The sequence below is a fragment of the Labrus bergylta genome, chromosome 10, assembly GCF_963930695.1.
Source record: "Labrus bergylta chromosome 10, fLabBer1.1, whole genome shotgun sequence".
Lineage (NCBI taxonomy): Eukaryota > Metazoa > Chordata > Actinopteri > Labriformes > Labridae > Labrus > Labrus bergylta.
Genome location: NC_089204.1, coordinates 10713333 through 10732960, shown reverse-complemented (window position 1 = coordinate 10732960; position 19628 = coordinate 10713333). Strand labels below are relative to the sequence as shown.

At 39.7% G+C, this 19628-nt stretch overlaps 1 protein-coding gene across 10 annotated transcripts in view; it reads right to left on the bottom strand.

Moving 5' to 3' along the window:
* Window positions 1-1190: 1190 nt before the first annotated feature.
* Window positions 1191-19628, bottom strand: part of ldb3a (LIM domain binding 3a) — a 51609-nt gene continuing 33171 nt past the window's right edge. For 4 of the 10 annotated variants that reach the window (XM_029275624.2, XM_029275623.2, XM_065959343.1 and 1 more), the window contains exons 6-14: window positions 15657-15820; window positions 15349-15400; window positions 10693-10806; window positions 7935-8191; window positions 7473-7818; window positions 6858-7038; window positions 5816-5936; window positions 5618-5733; window positions 1191-4647 (exon numbers count right to left, since the gene is read on the bottom strand). In XM_029275624.2, the coding sequence (XP_029131457.2) occupies window positions 4558-4647; window positions 5618-5733; window positions 5816-5936; window positions 6858-7038; window positions 7473-7818; window positions 7935-8191; window positions 10693-10806; window positions 15349-15400; window positions 15657-15820 (1441 nt within the window). In that variant the 3' untranslated portion in view covers window positions 1191-4557. Of the gene's footprint in view, window positions 4648-5617; window positions 5734-5815; window positions 5937-6857; window positions 7039-7472; window positions 7819-7934; window positions 8192-9562; window positions 9620-10692; window positions 10807-15348; window positions 15401-15656; window positions 15821-18136; window positions 18323-19628 lie in introns of all 10 variants that reach the window. The other 6 variants (XM_065959345.1, XM_065959349.1, XM_065959344.1 and 3 more) reach the window with 5 other exon arrangements.

Genomic DNA, 19628 nt, shown 5'->3' with positions numbered 1-19628 from the left:
CAGCTGAGATGACTAAGAGTATACTTTCAGAGGACTATTATCATTCTACTCAGTTTAGACTTGCAATTTTACAACTACCGGTATACAGTCTATTAAATGGAATATAATTTGCCAGTTTTATAGGCTGGGTTCAGTAGGCTATTTGATGAATATTGATTATTTATTTATGAAAAACAAAGTTTCCAGGATTCCAGATTCAAAAGTCATTCCTAATTATTAAAATAATACAATAATAGGCAAATTATTAAACGTCTAAATAATAAAACCCATGGCATTTATTTTATTTCTTTTTTTTTTATAGAGAAGGTGTTGGCTGTGCGATTAAAAAGGACATCCAGACAGTGTTTTACAGAACTTCCCAAGTGACTCTTGGAGTTTTCTGGTTAGTTTTTGGTCTCCTGACACAGACGTAGAGTGGGAGCTCTTTCTTTTCACGTCTTTGTTTCAAATCAGTGTCGCGTTGTTTAGTCCTGCAGAGACCTGTGAGCTTTAATTTTGAAGTCAAGTACTAAGAGAGACTCAGGCGCCCACTGCTGTTGGTCAAGACCACATGACGCCCACCAGAAAACAGTAATAACGACAATAAAAAACTAGTTAAAAACAGAGAATCATTTAAATACATATTGTATGTGACAGTAAATTAGTTCTCAATAGGCTTCATGTCGCAACCCTTAAAATAGACACATAAAACTTCCTCTTTTAAGGTCATGACCTGTGTTATGTTTAGGATGACACAATCTGCAAGAGCTACATTCAGGGGAAAAATGAAATTACTGTAAATGTTTTGAAACTGGTGGATGATTCAATCTAACAAAAGAAAGGGAGGATAATTCTGAGTGAAATAAGAAAAGCCACAATCCTTCATTGAATCAAGAATCATATTGCAGGATTCACTCTAAGCTTTGTACTATTGTGACAGCATATCTAAAAATGATTTTTTTTTTAATAATCCAGAATGAAAATAACCTTATATTGTTGTCCTCTAACATCTCTTAAATGGGAGCTGGACCGGATCATTCATATAATAGAGGATGATCTTAACATTTTGATATTACTCAACAACCTGAAATATGTAGTCTATTATTCTAAGGCCCTATTCTTTTTTATTAAAGTTTTAAGTTTAAGTTTGCAGCATTTTCTCTGCAAAACAGAAGAATTTTGAACAGACAAAAAACGAAAGATGAAATGTGTCAGGTATTTGAAGTGCTCAATTTATTCAACTTTCAACACATATATTCTTCAAATATTTAAAAAGCTGTTAAACAAATGTAGTGAAGTAGCAACAACCAACAGGGTCTTATTGTTACTTCAGCTTTTTAGTCATAATGTGACGTTAATAAAGTTTTTTACTTACAGATCATTAAAACCAGTCCAAAGTCTTAGAACATTGTTAAACTGCACCTCTCGTTTCCTAACTAATTCTGACTCCATCAACATGCCGTGACAAACACTGACAAACGTTCTGCATGCACACATTCACGCTTTGAAAAACTGTATAAAATATTCAAAGTAAAAACTGTACACCAGCACACAGCTGATGAGTCTGTGTGCCGGTCAGACAAACGGATCACATGGAGGCCTAAGGCACAAAACCCTGCGGGGAGACGTAACTCAACATTCAACATTCCCCACAAAAACTTGTGATGAAGTCATTTCACTTAAAAGAAAAACAATTTCCTTCAACCAAAAGTTCTTCTCCTCCCAATCATCAAGTCTGTTGTATCTGAGACTCTGTTTTTTTCCACTGATAACACGTTTTAAGATTATATTAAGGCAGTTCTTTTGCCTTTATTTGACCATGATTCACGAGCCTAGAGCAAATAAAGAAAGGTTTAAAATGCACCAGCAAGTTATCTTTAAAGATGATTTTTCTAATGGCCACCAGGGGCTGCTAAAAAACACAACAGTTACATTTAGGAGAATGACAAATTCCCCATAATGTTTTTAAACTGACAATTTCACTTCTTCAAGCAAACAGTCTAAAGGCCTGCAGTGTGACAGGAGTACAAGATGTTGTAAAAAAAAAAAAAAAAAAGCCAGTGTAATAAACATTCAAACCCTTACAGTTTAGGAAAGCAACAAACATTAACGGAATAGTTACAAAAAAATGTACCAACTCTCAAAATACATCTTGTGATGCCAAACATTCACAAAAAAAGAGAAGCTAATTATGTCATGAGCACTGAACGCAGCAGTGATGATATATTAGCTTTTAAATAAATAGCACACGGTCAAAAGAATCAATAAATATGAAATTCAAGGTTATTTCTTGCATAGTAACACCTACTCTAAGTGAACTCAAAGAGGGATTGTTAGTTACAAATCACATCATCAGACACAGTCAACACTCTGCAGCAGCCTCACCTGAACAGGTTCACCTGAAAAATCTGCTCCAAACACATCTTTACTCTGTCGCAGAAAACAAGTCCTTTAAGCAATGAAGCAACAATCAAACTCATAATCTGATCTGCCCTATGACATAGAGAAAGTACGACCTGTATCGTACAATAAATAAAATAAGCATTTTGTCTTATTGTGGCTGGCATACACTCATCAGCTGCTAGCATTGTTTGAAGTCCATTATAGAAGCTGTGAGAGCTCATCTCTTTGAGCTCATTTTGTCTCTTTGTAGTTCTTGTGTCTCATTCAGATTGTTTTTGTCTCTTTGTGGACGGTTTATGCGCCGTGGTCTGAGATGGATCTTTAAAAGTGAATCGAGGAAACTTTGAAGATGTTTGTGTAGTGACGGTAAATGTGGCTCTCTATGTACCTGTTTCTGTTCGTTTGAGTGTCTTTTAAATCAATGTGTTTTTTTTGTTTATGTCTCTTTGGGGGGAATTTTGCTTATATCAAAAAATGTGATATTTTGTGGTCGCTATGATCTATGAGTCCATAAAGTTCTTGTGTTTGTTTCTTGTGTTTGTGCTCATTAATCTCTCTTGTTGTTGTTTTTTTTGTCTCGGTCTCTTCATATTAATTCAATGTGTCTTTTTAAAATGTTATTAATTTTATTTTAAGGAGGGGGTGGGGTGGGGGGGTTCTCTTTATTTACATTATGCCATATGTTCTGATTTTCTGTTGCTTTGTAGTTTTGCATTTCCTATATATCCTTTTCGTCTCGTTGAAGCCTACATAATGTGGTTTATAACTCCTTTAAAGTTTCTTTTTTTGCTTTTGTCTCTTTTAAGCAGTTTCTCTTTGTTGTCAAGTTTGAACTTTTTTTAAAGTTGTTTTGCATCTTTTGAAAAAAATGGCTCATAGTGTCTGTCTTTATGTTTTTCATTTTGTTTCTCTATATGGTCTTCTCTACATAGAGGTATTACTGAATCAAATGTACTGGGTTAGGTTTTGGAGTGACCAGGGTCCTCCACAGTACCACCGTGCACTTGGAGTAGTTTTCATGTGACCACACAGGTTCACCTGCTGTGTGAGTGCGGCTTGTGAAAATGGTAACCTGGTCGTGTTACATTCACTGCCATTCTCCCCTCTAACAACAATGTCAGACACAGATCAGATAAGGCTTCACTGCTCTAGTTCACTGTAACACAGCTGTAGTCAGACCACTCTAGTCTAGACCACTACCTTATATCTGTCATCAGTAGTCTGAGTTGGGTTCAAAGACTGATCCAGACTGAGAGCAGACACAGTCGTGTTGTCCAATTAAAAAAAATCAAAACAAGAAGTGATCAGATATGAATAAAATACTCTTGTTAGTAAAGTGAAAAAAACAAGGTAGCCTTCAAAAGGCCTAAACAAATCTATCTTCAAACAGGCACAGTGCTGAGGAGAGTCAGAGACATCATGGGAACAGTATTCTGGATACAAACATCCGCTTTGTAATTCACACCTATGGAGTCTCAAGTGTGCCTCTGTAATAATCTTTATTTCTCAGTTTCTTCAAATGCATTTGTACGTTTTCATAATTTAAAAGTAACGTTAAGGAAATAGAAATGGGTTTGGATCTGACCATTTTTCTATTTCCATATTCTGTAAAAAAAAAAAAAAAAAAAGAAAAAAAGAAATTAAATGTAATGACAATATTGATTTTTAAAAGTTATCAAAACTTCATATTCAAAAACCTCTAAAAGTTGGAGAAATCAAAGATATACAAATAATTATTTAAATCTACTTTTGTTTCTTCTTGAGATACATTCTGTCCAAAGACACAGACGTGTACAGCAGGGTTTAGTCCAAAATAGAAATCATTTAAATTTGATCATTTGGCACACTTCAGGCTTCATGAACACTCCTCTGTATTTAAACTGAACAGCACCCGGTCACATCAAACACACCGTCTCTGGAAGGAAACATGAGAAAGACACACTACAGTACATCATAAATAGGGCTGGAAGGACATCAGAAACAAATCATGACTTTGTTGAAATATGAATCATCAGGCAGCGTTGTTATAATCTTAATGTTAATGCACAAAGAAATCTGCTCAAACCAAAGTGTATAAAGAGTGTTAACATTAACACACACGTCTGTAAAAGTTGTTGTCGGCTTGCGTTCATAGAAGGCCAGACGGCCCGAGCTCCAGATGTGCAGCTTGTTCGTCTACACGTTGATGGCGTGAGCGTGCTTCTTGCACAGAGGTTTGTCTTTCTTTGAGTAGAAAGGCTGGCCTTCAAGGTTCACATGACAAACCTGCAGTTACAAAACACACGTCAGCAGATTAAACAAAAAATAGATGAAGTCTGTAATCAAAGACTAATGAGGACCTGCTGTGGTACTGGACTGAATTCTGAACACCTTAGGGTGCACTCACACTAGGCAAAGTTGTCTCATACCATGTTTAAGCATGATCCCCCCCCCCCCCCCCCCCTTCCATTCCCCCGGTGGCCTGCACTCACACAGCTCCAGGACTAACCAGGCCTTAGCACGGTTACCTCTTGTACATAACGTCATAATACAACACATGAATGGCTTAACCGTGATCATGAAGCGTGCTTAGTTTTACAAGACAGGCGGACTCGTAAATAAAAACTTTGTGGCTTATTTTGTGTCATGTTAGTCAGATACAGCCATAACACCCCGGGATTTCTCCAAAATGAAGGCTGTTCACGTTGTGTTCCCGTGCTTGTGCTCGTGCATGAACTATATCGTGCCAAAGCACACCTCTTCCGAGCGTGCCACGGCCAAGGAGGTGTACCGAGGTTGAGCACGGATCAGAACACTCACACTAGTCAAACGAACTGGACTTCAGGAGTGAAGCATGCTTATGCACGGTATGGAGTACCTAGTGTGACTGCGCCCTCAGAGTATCCTTTCCCTGATTTAAAAATATTCGTGTTGTACATTTTTAGCCGTGCAGATTTTGAGATCTTGTGTCTGAGATATCTTCCTCCACTACAAAACACAATAAAGGTAAATCCCTTTTAGCACATGCTTAACTTAAATGATCATTTAACATATTAAGAAGCAATCCTCTTTTTCAAACATGTTGTGAGCATTACATTGTTTTTGTCAGATAACGTACAAAAGGGAACTAGGACTCTTTTTTTGTGAAGAACACGTGAATCCTTTGGAGAATTGATCTAAAGTTTGTTTCAAATACTGAACAGACTCTTTGTTCACTGACTTCACATTCTAAATGATTTCTGGTTCTGTGACTTACCGCACAGACAAAGCAGGTGTCGTGCCAGGTGTGACCCAGAGCCTCGATGAATTTATCACCCGCTTCAACCGGGAAGTCACATCCATGACACTTAGTGCTGAAGAGTGCGATATAATCTGAAACAGAAGAGGACAGACGCGGTTTGTATTACATTCTTTAAGATTAGTGATACAGCTTCCATTGTCAACGTGGTCGTACCTTTCTCGCAGTACGGCTCTCCGTCCTCCATGTGGAAGAGGCTATTTCCGAAGGCTTTACCACAGGCGGCACATACGAAACAGGTGGTGTGCCAAGTCTGTCGCAGAGCGTGCATTACTTCCTGTAGCACAAAACATGTCAGAGGTGTCAAGTCATGTCAAACGTATTTCAAACTCGAGTACATTTTCATGCTCATCCTAAGTTTATTTATATTCTAGCCAATTATAAAAAAAATCATATATTCTTGAAATTATTGCTCTTCATTTTCCAAGGCAGAGGTGGAAAAGAAATGTCACTTTGTTTCATTACTGTACTGAATTCATAACTGAACTGATTTGATTTTCTTCCTTATCTGTTATTTCTAGAAGCCTCTTGTGGACAGGTGTAGAAAATTTGCACTTTGCAACAAACACTAAGAACAGTGCATCTGGGACCTGTGCATGGTTAAATGTTACAGTTCCAATGTTACTGTGTCCATGTCAAATAAACCAATAAAAAGTAAAATAAATCTTGATAAAAATGCTGTTATCTGCTTTAATCCTTCTATTTCAAGGTACAGACACTGATTCGTAGAAAATTACAGATGAAATATTCTCACAGCTCTGGCAGATGTCTTACTTGCTCAGAAAATATTTTTACAGAACATACAATTCAAACCGATAGGCACTTGGATAAATTTTTTTTAAGTAGTAAACACTCACATATCAGCAGCAGTAACTCTTCATGTCTTAAAAAGGGCAAAATTATTTAGCATCTTTCAACTATGACACAAAACCATGACGACTCTTTTTATACACAATTTGAGGTCTTATAAGTCACTGCTGTTTTTTTTAAACTTCATTCAGATGATAAATTCACTAATCAGATTGAACACAGGTCTACGGGTTGCCTGACAAACAGGTGAAAAGTATTCAGGTAGGGAGTTATACATGTATGTAGGTAAATGTTTTAACAGTTAGACAGCTATATGGGTATGCACTATGCAGGTGAGCAGGTCTTTGAGTAGACTGGTACACAGAATGACACAGTGGGCGCTCCTCACCCCCATGATCTTGGTGTTGCAGCGGGCGCAGGTGGGAGCAAAGAACTCCTCGTAGCAGTTCTCACAGTAGACGCTGTTCTGTTCCTCCACGAAGCTGACGTCAGCCAGAGACATGTGGCAGTAGTGACAGTTGAACTCCTCGGGGTGCCAGGATCGACCGAGGGCCACCAGGAAGGGGCCCCTGGAAAAACAAGAAGAACAACAGTGTTGCATGTTCAGTCAGCTTCAGGTCACATAAATGTTCATGTTTTTTTGGTTTCAGTCTTGTAACGCATCCTAAAATTGTGCAGGTAATCAAATAAACATCATTTCTTCAATCAAAATTATTTTCTTCCAAAAATAATGTAAATAAGTCAATCAATATTTTTTAGCATGAAAGACATTTCAAAATAAACTTTATAAGACATATAAGAACAAGAAAAAGTAATTATCAGACAACCAGCAGTGGAAAATAAATCAAATCAAATAATGCAAGACAACCACAGTCCAGAAAGAATTTGTACAAAAATGATACACCCTGACAAATTATTGAATAAGATTTATAATATCATATGAAGAATGTCATACAAGGGTGTATCACTATATAAATACTTTAACAAAGGAGTTGGAAGTTACCGAATGACGCTGTTGCAGGCTCCGCACAGAGGCGTACGGCTGCTGGCTGCAAACCTCTCTGCCCTCTGAGCCACGCCCCTGGCCACAGGAGAGAAGGGGGCAGGACTTGATGTCACTGGAGCGGGGCTGGGAGCTACAGGTGCGGCAGGGGATGGGTTGGGGATGTATGCTGGTGGAGGAGGGGCGGCCTGGGGCAGCGTCTGCATCTTCATGGTGGTAGTCATCTTACTGGGGTCAAACTTGTTGGCAAAGTTGGTGTCTGCCACCCAGGGAGGTCTGTTGGAGGAGTCAGGACCAGCTGGAGCAGCAGCCGGGGGGCAGGGCTGAGGTGGGGCCGGAGCATGAGCTGAAGGAGGCCGAGACAAATGGTATTAAAGGTAGCATTAAATCAGGACGTTATAACATTCCTCTTCCATCAATCATTTTCAAGAGGTTTGTGAATCAGTTTTTTTGGTGCCTCACCTGGCTGAGCGGGAAAGATGCAGGCAGTGCTGACAACCTTGGGAGGAGCGGAGCCAAGAGGGATCTGAATGGAGCTCTGCTGAGTGGGCGGGGCCTGCTGCATGGGGGGCTGCTGATACTGCTGTGGCATTGGCTGATACTGCTGTGGCATTGGCTGATACTGCTGTGGCATTGGCTGGTACTGTTGTGGAGGGGGGACATGCGGAGGCTGATACATGGCAGGAGGCTGATGCATGGCAGGAGGCTGACTGTACATGCTGGAGAGGGATGAACACATGTTGACTCATTACTGCGACCTGTGAAACTCACTGAGTTGTCATTTGTTAGAGGTTTTACATATTTGAAAATGTGGCTGGATTAAAAAATAACATCCAGCCTTCTTGCAGTCAATGTGCTCTCAGGTATTCTGAGAACTTTTTAATATGTGAAGCTCTTTTATTCAACCTGGTTTGTGCAGTTGTGTTACACTCAGCACCATAGATGCCCGATCAGGCTAAGTGGGCCATAGTCTCTATTTGTTTTTATTTCTGGTTGGAGAGTAAATTTAATGGCAAAAGGGAAACAGAACTTCTGCAAGGGAACATAACAGGAGTGTACAGAAATTCAAAATAACTTTACAGACAAACTAAACAAACACAAAGACACTTAAAGACCAGAAAAAACAATCATAAAGAACACATTACAAAAGCAAAACAATGAACTCAGAGACACAAAGACATACAGGACAGCAACAAAGACAGAAAACAGTAAACTACAGAGATGAAAACAACAACAACAAATGAACATAAAAACATAAATGAAAAAAGAAATGTCGAAACACAGAATTACCAACTAACAACTAATGATCACAAAACAGCAGTAAAGCAACACTAAACAATCACATAGAGCCACAAAGAAACAGTCAACATGAACAAACACGTAAAAACCCAGGATTCAAAAAGGTTAGTGCATGTTTAAAAAAAAGAAAGAAAATAGAAGCAGACCAGTGAAAAGCACCCAGCCTGTAAAAATGACTTTAAATATCTCAGAGCAAAGAAATTAAAAAAAAAGATATCAGCTGTGGAAAAGCTGTGCTTAGATCCTGTAGATCCGGTTAGATGTTCTCCGCCTGTGATTGGATGAAGTTGTTAGCTCTTGTTACTCAGCAGTTACATGGTCCTGAGCCGAGCAAGGCACCAACACTGTCAGAGTTAGGGGTTCAATTCCCACCAGGATAACTCATTTCATCATAAAGGCATCAGTATGATTCAAATATATCTGCAGCTAACAACAAAGAAATCTGTTTTAAATGCACGTCATATGTTTAATGTATAAAATAAAGAAGCAGCAACTATTAAGGAAAACGTAGAGCGGGTAAGAAGTACAATATTTCTCTCTGACATGAAGGAGGGAGAAGAAGAGTAAAGACTAGAACAAGTACCTCCAAGAACAAGATCCTGAATCTGTTCTCGGAGGTACGAGACTACCTTTGAAGCATATTGAGGCCTTAATCAATTCATAATAGAGCGAGGACTTTTAGATAAATAAGCGTCTATTAAATGGTTGATGGACTGTTATGTAGTGTAGGATAGGAGAAAGCGTGAAGCAGCATGTGGACTTAAGCTCTGGATCTCTGCGGGTGAGGGTACCTGGAGACTGCAGCTTTGTGCTGGACACCGTACCCAGCAGCAGAGTGTCGCTTCAGGCTGCAGGTGTAGAAACAACAGCAGAAGTCACCATGACAACCTGCCACCTGGGTTCAACAGTACAAGAGGGCTAACCAGGATCAAGCCTTCTTGAACATTTGGATTTTTTTTTGTTGTCTTTTTACATCTTTACATGGACTTTTGGATCAATCCATCCATCATCAACTCCTTTTCTTACATGTTAGATAAACACACCATACTGCTAAGCAGCAAAAAGGCTGGTGAAAATTGTGAAGCATTGAGTAGCTAAAGAGAAAGATTATTCTCTTATCTGTCTCCTGTCCTTGGACACCAAAACCAGAGCTAAGTGAGTAGATATTGGACTAACATGACATTACACCAGTGGACACAAATACCACATGATCGTATTGCTCTGTCTGCAAGTTGTGAAAGAAGCAACTGATACATCCTCATTTTCTGTTTCCCAAAACTGAGAGGAAAAACAGGAATTGGTCCTCGATCTTATGTCAGTGTGTCTCATGACAACCCATCTTACCTTCAAAGAGCTGACAAGAAGAAGAAGTACACAACAACTATTCAACAAAATCACTGAGTGGATTGATTAAGTCCCAGGTGTTGGACTTTCCCAACATCACATGAACGCAACTCATGTCTGACCGCAAAACCGAAGTTATTGAGTAACACACGCACACACACACACACACACACACACACACACACACACACACACACACACACACACACACACACACACACACACACACACACACACACACACACACACACACACACACACACACACACACACACACACACACACACACACACACACACACACACACACACACACACACACACACACACACACACACACACACACACACACAAACAAGGATGATGAAAGAAAAGATGGCAACATCATATCATAGGATACACAAAGTTATAACAGAAAAAAAAGACATTCCTGTGGAAAGAAAGTTTTGTTTCTTGTGATTCATAATAACAACACATTCAAAGTCCGTAACACTCTACATTGAACACTTTGAGTTAGGAAGCTGCAGCTTTTCCAGCTCACTATGGAAACAGTTAATTGGCTGTAGCGGATGTGTTACCTCTGAGGGGCAGGGTCAGATGGAGCAGGAGCAGGAGCGGGGTCCACAGGCTGCATGACGGCGCTAGCAGGCGGAGCAGAGGGGGCGGGGCCTGCTGGGATATGGCCAGTAGGGCTAAAGCACATGAAGGGGTTAGGAGCAGCAGTGAGAGAGAGAGAGAGAGAGAGAGAGAGAGAGAGAGAGAGAGAGAGGGAGGGAGGCAGAGCCATTCTGGGCAAGAACACCATGATTTATAGTATATACATGTATATATTCACACATGCAGTACTTACCTGCCTGCATGCACACACACATATATATATATATATACTGTATATACACATTTGTTTGTTAATACAGACATAGTGTGAGTGAAGCCTGCACAGAGAAAAAATCACAAAGCTTGTTATTGTTCTCGTGCATAAATCAAACCGCTCAATATTGCTCCAGTTGATGTTTGGATTTTAATATCGTGAGCTTTTAGTTGTCTTTTCAGAGAGGCTTTAACTTAGACGGGAAAAAAATGTATTATTTATTAAATTTTCATCTTTTTTAGTAATGCACCTTTGTACTTTTTCAACCAGGAAAATCAAAAATGTTTTTGTTTTTTTCCACAATTGAGCTCATACTACATTCCTTTGAACTGGGAGTCCGAAAGGTCTGCTGGGACTCAAACTGAATCTGGATTGTTTCATTCTTCATTTGAAGAACCTCACCAGCACTAATTCAAAACCCAAGATGGCTGCTCCACAGCAGTGACAGTAAGTAACAAACTGTTTATTGGCACTTTTATTTGTATGGTCCACATTGTATCTTGACAAGTTGCTGCAGTGTTTATATGCACAAAATATTGTGTAATGTGTTGTTTTTAATTGTTCGACTGTTGCACTGAAAATAGAAAACCTTCTGACTTGTTACTGTAACGCAGTCTATGTAGGAGTGATGTCATTCTCAGTCTTGAGTTCTGAGGTAAATGGACATCCTGTAACTTATACAGAAAATGACCTCCATTCACATTACCTAAAGATTCATGTTAGATTCGACTAAATCTGTTTTCTGTAGCATCAGACTAAACGTCTTTGGACCCTACAGCTAGTCAGAGAAACCAGTTTGACCAACCAGTAAACTGCCAAGCAAGATCCACAGCCTGATTCATATTGCTCTATTTCAATATAATACCTAGATGTTTTTGCACAGCACCGTTTTTTATTTTACACATGTAGTCAATCTGTACATTCATTTGTACCTAACAATTGGCATCTGTCATGAATTTCAAGCAAAATATCTCGATGGCTCCTAAACCTGATTCATATTTGATAATTGATTGTGATTAGCCTGACAGGAGTGAGGCAAGATGGAAATCTACCTGATCAGAAGGTGAACAGATGCGTCTGCAAATATAAATAAACATGAATGTGCAGCTTATGATGGCGTTTCCATGCTAGTTTAAGGTGCTGTATATTCCAAGTTTGACTGATTCAATTCAAGTGCTTTCCATTATCCTCATTCAGAAACCCTATTAGGGAAACTCTGTATCACACAGCTGCTTTTAAATGAACTGAAATCATCAAGGTATGGTCAAATGAAATCAACAACAATAAAAAATCAACAGACAATTGTACTTTTTCAAATCTCTCTTAATGATCTGTGCGTGGTCGCAGGTTGGAGGGGTTAGTCAGTCTACCTCCCTCTGAATCTGAGATAAAATGTGTTTTAGGTTTGATTCCAGCTCAACCATGTGAGTCATCTCCGAGCTGCTTCCTCCATGATGACTTAGAGACGAAAAGGAAATCCCCACAGTCTCTTTATAGGCAGATAAAAGCTTGACCTCTGCTCCTATTGATTCATGTTGAGTCATTGCTCCGTGTAAGAAGACTGACAAGCTCTGAGGAGGGGGGAGGGGGGCAGCAAGGATCAATTCTGTGTAATGGAGGGATGATTAAATAAGTGCAGGGAGCAGAGAAAGCTCCATCCATCAGACCGGAGGGAGGGATGCAGGAGGGGTGGAGGGTTAAAAGGTTTGTTCCTCCTCCCAGAGTGGCAGCAGACCTCCACACTCTGATATACAGTGTGTGATACTCGGTTAGCAAGTAAATCATTGTCTGCATATCACACCATCTGTTGGGAACACTTTGACAAGAACAGAAAGAACATCTAAGAGGGGAGACAAGAGAGGAGAAATGCTTCCCAGCTGCTCCTACTGTACCTCACAAGGAGTGCTAAGGATTCATTGCGTAAAGCAAACACTGGCATCAGGCAGTTTTATAGAGAGCCTAATCAAGTCTGGTGTAGCAGCATGGTTTGGCAACCTGTCTTACAGTTAAAACAACCAAACTGATCCGACTGATTCAGACTGCATGGAACGGTATAGGAGCTAAACATCACACATCCTAGACTGACTGCTTTTGAACTAGCTACTCTAAGGCCCATCCCATCCCATGTTCTACATACAGAGCATGAGCTTATGCGCTTTGGTAAGAGGTTCAGAGTTCCCTGTCGTAGACTGAACATGTTTAAAAAATTAATGTATCCCTGTGTAAATAAAATAATATAAAGCTTTTAAATAGTGGCAAATAAGACAGGATAGGCACTGGAAGACAATATGTTTATCGACAATGTAGCCAAGTAAAATTGACACGACGTTTTTATCACAGCAGCACATACGGCATTTACGTAACAGCCGCTTTTTTCAACGGCAACGATAAACATTCGGTCTTGTCATGGCAGCTCTGTCATGGCCGTCATGACAAGACACGTCCCATTACTACTATAAAATTGTGGATTTCTCTGGCTGTGATAACTGTAGGAAATATTTGAGGTAATGTAAGTCCTCAACAGAATAATATATATATAAATATAACATAGGTTTATTCATTTAGATATTTTAATGTAAACATTGTATTCTACATATTGTAGGTTTAGAGTTGTGTGAAGTGAAACAGTTTGACTTGTTTTTGACTGGGTGCACACAGTCCTGCATATGGCCATGAAATCTCAAAGACAAAGATTCAGAATGGGTCATAAAGAGCTCTATGTTACTGTCATAAGCTGCATTTTCATTTCCCTGTTGGTTTGCAAAGTGTCTTTCCTGCCACAGCTACATGCAAGCCTCAGTGTTTTGGATCAGCGCTTCAGTTCCAGTGAGGGGGTCTCCTTAATGCAACAGGATATGAAAACATTTTTGCCTGTAACTCTTGGTAACAGTTTGGGGAAAGCTCTTTGCTGTTTGTGCATGAGAGAGGCCCTGTGCACACAGTCAGAGTCAAAAAGAGAAATCTGGTCAGTCTGCACAGAGATCTGACCTCTACCCTGGTGAAAAGCTCTGAGGGAAATAAAAAATGAACACTTATCACAAGAATCAACAGTATGTCAGAAGTGGATGTAGTCTTAAGTAAAAACAAAATATAACAGTGCCTTATACTTGCGTTCTTTCTAAGGACCAGCATGTGGCACTTCCTCTGCTGATTTATTCCTATTGTTCCTCATTAACATTACTCTAGTGAGTTGATGCTTATTTAGGTCTCCATCATTACAAGGAAAAAATAAATTATAGTTCCATTCAGAGTAAAATAGATCATTAAGAAGGGGCCATATAAAAGCTTTGGTTCTGAAAGTAGGTTGAAAAAAGTTCATATACTGAAGGTGTCCAACAATATTTGGTTTTATAGTTTGTGTTCATTCTCATTGTACTGTGTATGTACAGCATACAGATTTAAAAACATGTGAAATATTTGAACAAGAAAACTATAGGACTGGTTCTAAAACAAATGTTATTTACTAATTTCTTCTCCATTGTATTTGACCTTCACAGACGATGTAATCAAGACAGAGAATGATGTGAAGGAAAAACAGCGACAGAAACGGAGAATCTTTTTAAAGTTCAAGTCTGTAAGATGCCAACGCACCCACATTGTGTATTTGCTTTGAAATACTAAAGGAGCGAGTAAACCTAAGAAGAACAACAACTGTTTAGTGCTTCATTTACCTGAGAGGGAAGTCTTTGTTTTATTTTAAGGAATATATTTTGTCTTATTTAAAAGGAATTCATTAAAATGTCTGGCCTAACCTGAGTATATTTATACAACTTCTTTACTATTTAAAGTATCCAGTAGGAGCATAGCATTGACTAACAGTTGACTCGGTGTGAATCATCAGTCCTGCTGCTCCCTCTGCTGGTAGGAACAGTTCATTACTTTTCATGAGCTCAGCTTTGTAAGGAATATAAAAGAACGCGTTATCCCTCATGAGCTTCTGCCGTCTCAGCCAACAAACAACAACTTTGTGTACTTTACTCTGTTTTATAACTGTATGTAGGCAAATGTAAAAGTTGAACCCAAGAAGATCCAATAAGTTTGATAAGTTTGACTCTGAATTTGAGTCTAATGAAAAGTCCCATCTTTAACTAAGATACCACCGTAAATGTGTAATAGTCAGAATCTGCTTAATGAATCTATATAGAGGGACATAACACAGAGAAATGTCACCCCTGCACAGTTTCTAATAAGGTAACCAGGATGAGTTTGTTCACCTGTTAGCAGGAGGAAAGTTCAGGTTAACTGGACTGGTGTCGTTAGCTTACGGTAACAGGGCTGTGTGATGTGTTCAGGGGCGGGGCAGAGTGTACAGGTGAGGAGCTGGGGGGGTTCAGCAGCTGTCTAATGAAGCTCCTCTGCCTACCTGCTCCTCCTCAGCGCCTCCTCCACATCCTCCTCCTCCTTCTCCCCTGGTACTGTAGAGACAGAAAACACAGCAAAGAGAAGACATGAGTAAGCATGTTTAGTGTTGGGTGATCAAATTTGTCACTTAATCGACCCAGACCAGAAACTCAGAATAAGAACATGATTCTGTTGCTGTTAAATTGAACATTGTACCACATTCTCAGTGTATATGAATTTTAAATTCCCCATGGTGATGAATTGAACATTGGTATTAGATAATAATTAACAGTAATCAGTAAAGGTCAAAGTAAAGGTCAGGGCACTTACAGGACTCTGTGTTTGTCATGTGGGCCAGGACCCGGAAGGACTTGGACTGCATGTTTACGCTGCGGCGGCCCAACTCGCTCAGGTCTGGGTCCTTCTCTGCAGTCTGGACGGCCTGGTAGACCGGGGAGGCGCTGTATATGAGGTGATCACTAACTGGGAGAGAACTGCAACCATAGACAGAGGGTGCCAACCCCCCCCCCCCCCCCCCCGAAACCAGAGCAGGTCAAAACAAGGACCCTAAAGAGCTTCAGTGGGTCCAAATGCAATTTTTGTTTATATGTGCGAGAGAGTCAAGATCTATGCTCACCGACCCTTTACTGGTGAAACTCTTCAATGTGTGTGTGCGTGTGTTTGGTTTTTTTTTTAAATTAAATGCACTGGAACAAAAGGTGATGTGATTTGACATAAGATGAACAATGAATAGAATCAATATTGAGCTGGTTTTGATTTAATTTTGCAGGACAGGACGAGAAAATGAAGACAGCAAGAGGCACTAAAAGCTCAGTGGATGCTTCAGTCTACACTGCATTACTGTTAGTAAATGAGAATACATCAGAACATATCAAAAGTCATTAGTTTCACAAAAGATGGCAGCAAACGTTCACATGACAAACACAACATTTGAAATGTATCTTGTAAGATTTTTGTATGTTATGAGCAGATATATATAAAACCCCAAAAGAAGGAGAGAAGGGTTCAGAACATTCAGTATCAACCAGTTTTATATGAATTTCATGTTTTCTACCATCCCCAGTTACTATAATACAAAAAATAACTCAAGGAAAAACATTTCTTTTTTGGCGTTGTGTGGGTTTTTATTCAGGCCCTGTTTCTTCACACAGAGTGTGATGTCTTCAGAGACAATCAGAGGAAGACTGTAAAGAGTAATTGGTTCTTCTGATGGTTTCGTTCAGGCTGACATTTGAGTCACAGTCGGTTTATGAGGGAATAAAAAAACAGAGCAGCTGAGTGAAGAACGAGTGTGTGGATGTTTTGGAGTAATATTATTTTCCCCTTCAGGAGGAAAAAAACAGACACATTGTATTTTCCAACAGGCTGCAAAACGTATTGTTAGTGAGAGAAGATGAACACATGGAGGTTATTTGTTGCATGATAGACACACAATCCAACAACATTTGTCTCGGAGAACAAAGACAACACAAGAGATGAATCCCTGACACATTTCAGGAGGACAAACTGTCAGTAAATAATCACTTTTGCTTTGTGAAAAGTCTTCTTTCTTCTAAACACACATTTTTACAACATAGAGAACTGAACAGGCTTATTTCTACATTGATCTCAACGAAGAATATGGCATTATCAATACTGATGAAGTGATCTTCTTGGAGCCCTGAGTTATGTCAAATTACATTAAATTTCATGGGGCGCCAGTAGCAAGGTGATAAGTGCGCATGGCCCATGTACAGAGGCTATAGTCCTCCAAGCCAGCTGCCCGGGTTAAATCCGGCCTGTGGCTACTTCCATCCCCGATTTCTGACTCTATACACTCTGCTATCTCTAAATAAAGGCATGAAAAGGCCCAAAATTAACATTTTACTCCAAGTGTTCTGTAAATTCATAAAATAATCTTGTTGGGGGGGGGGGAGTTCAGAAATCTGTCCTTTGTAAAGTGTTTGCAAAAAAATGTTGCACTTGTTACAACTTCAGATATCGACTTCAAATAAAATGTAATCTAAATGTATCTGCATGTTATCTCATATTCTGGCAGAATACGTTTTATTTTTTGCTTTGTTCATTTCACACAAGCTAGTGTAAACCTAGAATGAGTATAATGTAAACTTAATGCAGACCATGCTGAGAGATTCTTCATCCACAGACTCATATCTTACAGTTAATAATTATATAACCTGAAATTGAACTGAGCTGCATTACATTACATATCACATCAAGTCAGGCATTGAGCACATCAACACACTTCCTGCAGCAGCACAGACGACCTCAAACTCCCAAACAAACAGCTCCAAACCGAAAACCAACAACTTCTGAACAATCCACTTTTCAGAACTTCTTTATCACCTTCAGCAAGTTTGGTCTTTAAAAATGAGTTTCAAAACTGTCAGGACTAATGTGACGCACGCTGGTCTTTAAAGAAAGAGGGTTTAAGAGAAAAAAAGGGTATTTGGGATTAATTAGTGTAATATCATGAGTGAGCTTAAGAAGAAGGACGAAGAAAGGACAAAGAAAGAGGAGGAACAGAAGAAGTAAGAGGGGACGGGGACGTCATGTTTTACAAAGTTAATTGGTTTTTCCAGCGTTTTTCTTTTACAAAATTGGAAGTAGTAGAGGAAGTTGGGAGGAGAGATTAAGGAGAGTAGTAAGAATGATGGTGTGTTGGTGAGAAAGAGGCGCAGCCTACATAAAGAGCAGAATGTAGAAATAAGAGTTAAAAAAAGGGGGGGAAGAAGAAAATCAAGAGAAGAGACTTAAAAGGGAGGAGGTGGAAGTGAGCGTGTATTTACCCTGCATCTTGCCCCTTCGACTGTGTCTGTCCTGCGATGACATCCATGATGGCGTCCTGCGAGTACATGCTGATGGGTGTGTTGTACTGGGCGTGGATGATGGTGGCCTTTCCACCTGGGCCCTTCACCTCGATGGGCTTGTGGGTAGAGAGGGCGGAGTCCAGGGCGCTGGGGTTGAAACCAGCGCTGTTGGCAGGAGGGACGACGTGTTGACGAAGAAGTAAGAGAGGGAGAAGCGAAAGGGAAGGAGAAGTGGAGGAAGAAGAATATAGCAGACAGATGGAGGAAAGGGCAGAAGGAGGTTTGTGAGGGTGGGGGGACAATAAAGTGGCCCATGGAGTCTATGAGGGTTGTGTTCAAAAGGAGAAACAAAAAAGCTCATGCTCACAGCAAACTGACAATCAATTGGTTGTTTATAGATTCTACTTTTTGCAACAATGCAACAATTGAACCAAAGTTATACCAATGAATGCAAGGTTAAATGCCTGAAGCATTGAACAGACTAACAGGGGTTTTCCATCTGCCTAGCATCACAAGAACATATCACAATTGACTTGAACAAACGTTTTCTTACTTCCAAGCTGCCTTATCAACAGCTATGGACCAGATTCACACCAACAAAACATGTGGCTGCTATGCTAGGCAGGCTAGTTCCAACATTCAACTCACACGTCTTCTAGTTTAACAGAACACACACACAAATGTTTGACATGACATCATTGAGTAGCCAACACTTTTCAAATTTAAAATAACCTGAACCACCTTCCATCGCTTTGAAAGTATAAGAAGTTTCTGAAAGCTCCATATCTGCTTCCGCCATCTTGGTTGTTTTAAAAGAGCCTCAACAGTGCTTAAACCCCGCCAATGTTAGATACAAAGTTGAGATTGGCCATACCTGAGTCAGGCCTGAAGCAAAAGTGTTTAAACAACAACAACAACAAAAGAGGTTGATCTGGTGCCAAGCCTAGGTGTTCTATCGGAATCTGCTTCAACTGTACCAAACCAAACAGTGACAATAGTTCCACTCAGATCTTACAGCAGAGAAAAGTTTCCTTCAGTTACTCTTGAAAGTCTACTTTAAATACTTTCAGAAACTGATATCTTCTCACCATGAAAATCATCTATGACTCCTATAGGTTCAGTGTCCAGTGTTTGAAAAGGCTCAAAAAGGCTCTTTGATACTTTATCCCCCAAAAAATCCCTCAAAAATATTTGAGCGAGGAAGCCACTGTACAACCAACATTCACACAGATAACCTCATCTGACTCCTGTGCCAAAATAAAAGAGAAATGCTTTTGACAGCATAATTCACTTCATTGAGATCAGTTTCTAGAAGGCAGAGCTCACAACTTTCTGACAGCTCTGATCGTGTTACATGAAATGAATATACTTGGGGAAAAAACCAGAACAAATTAAGTCTATCCTTCCATGCTATGAAGGTGTATTTTCAGGAATATATGTGAGTCATGGAAAGGTCATTCAATCCATCTGC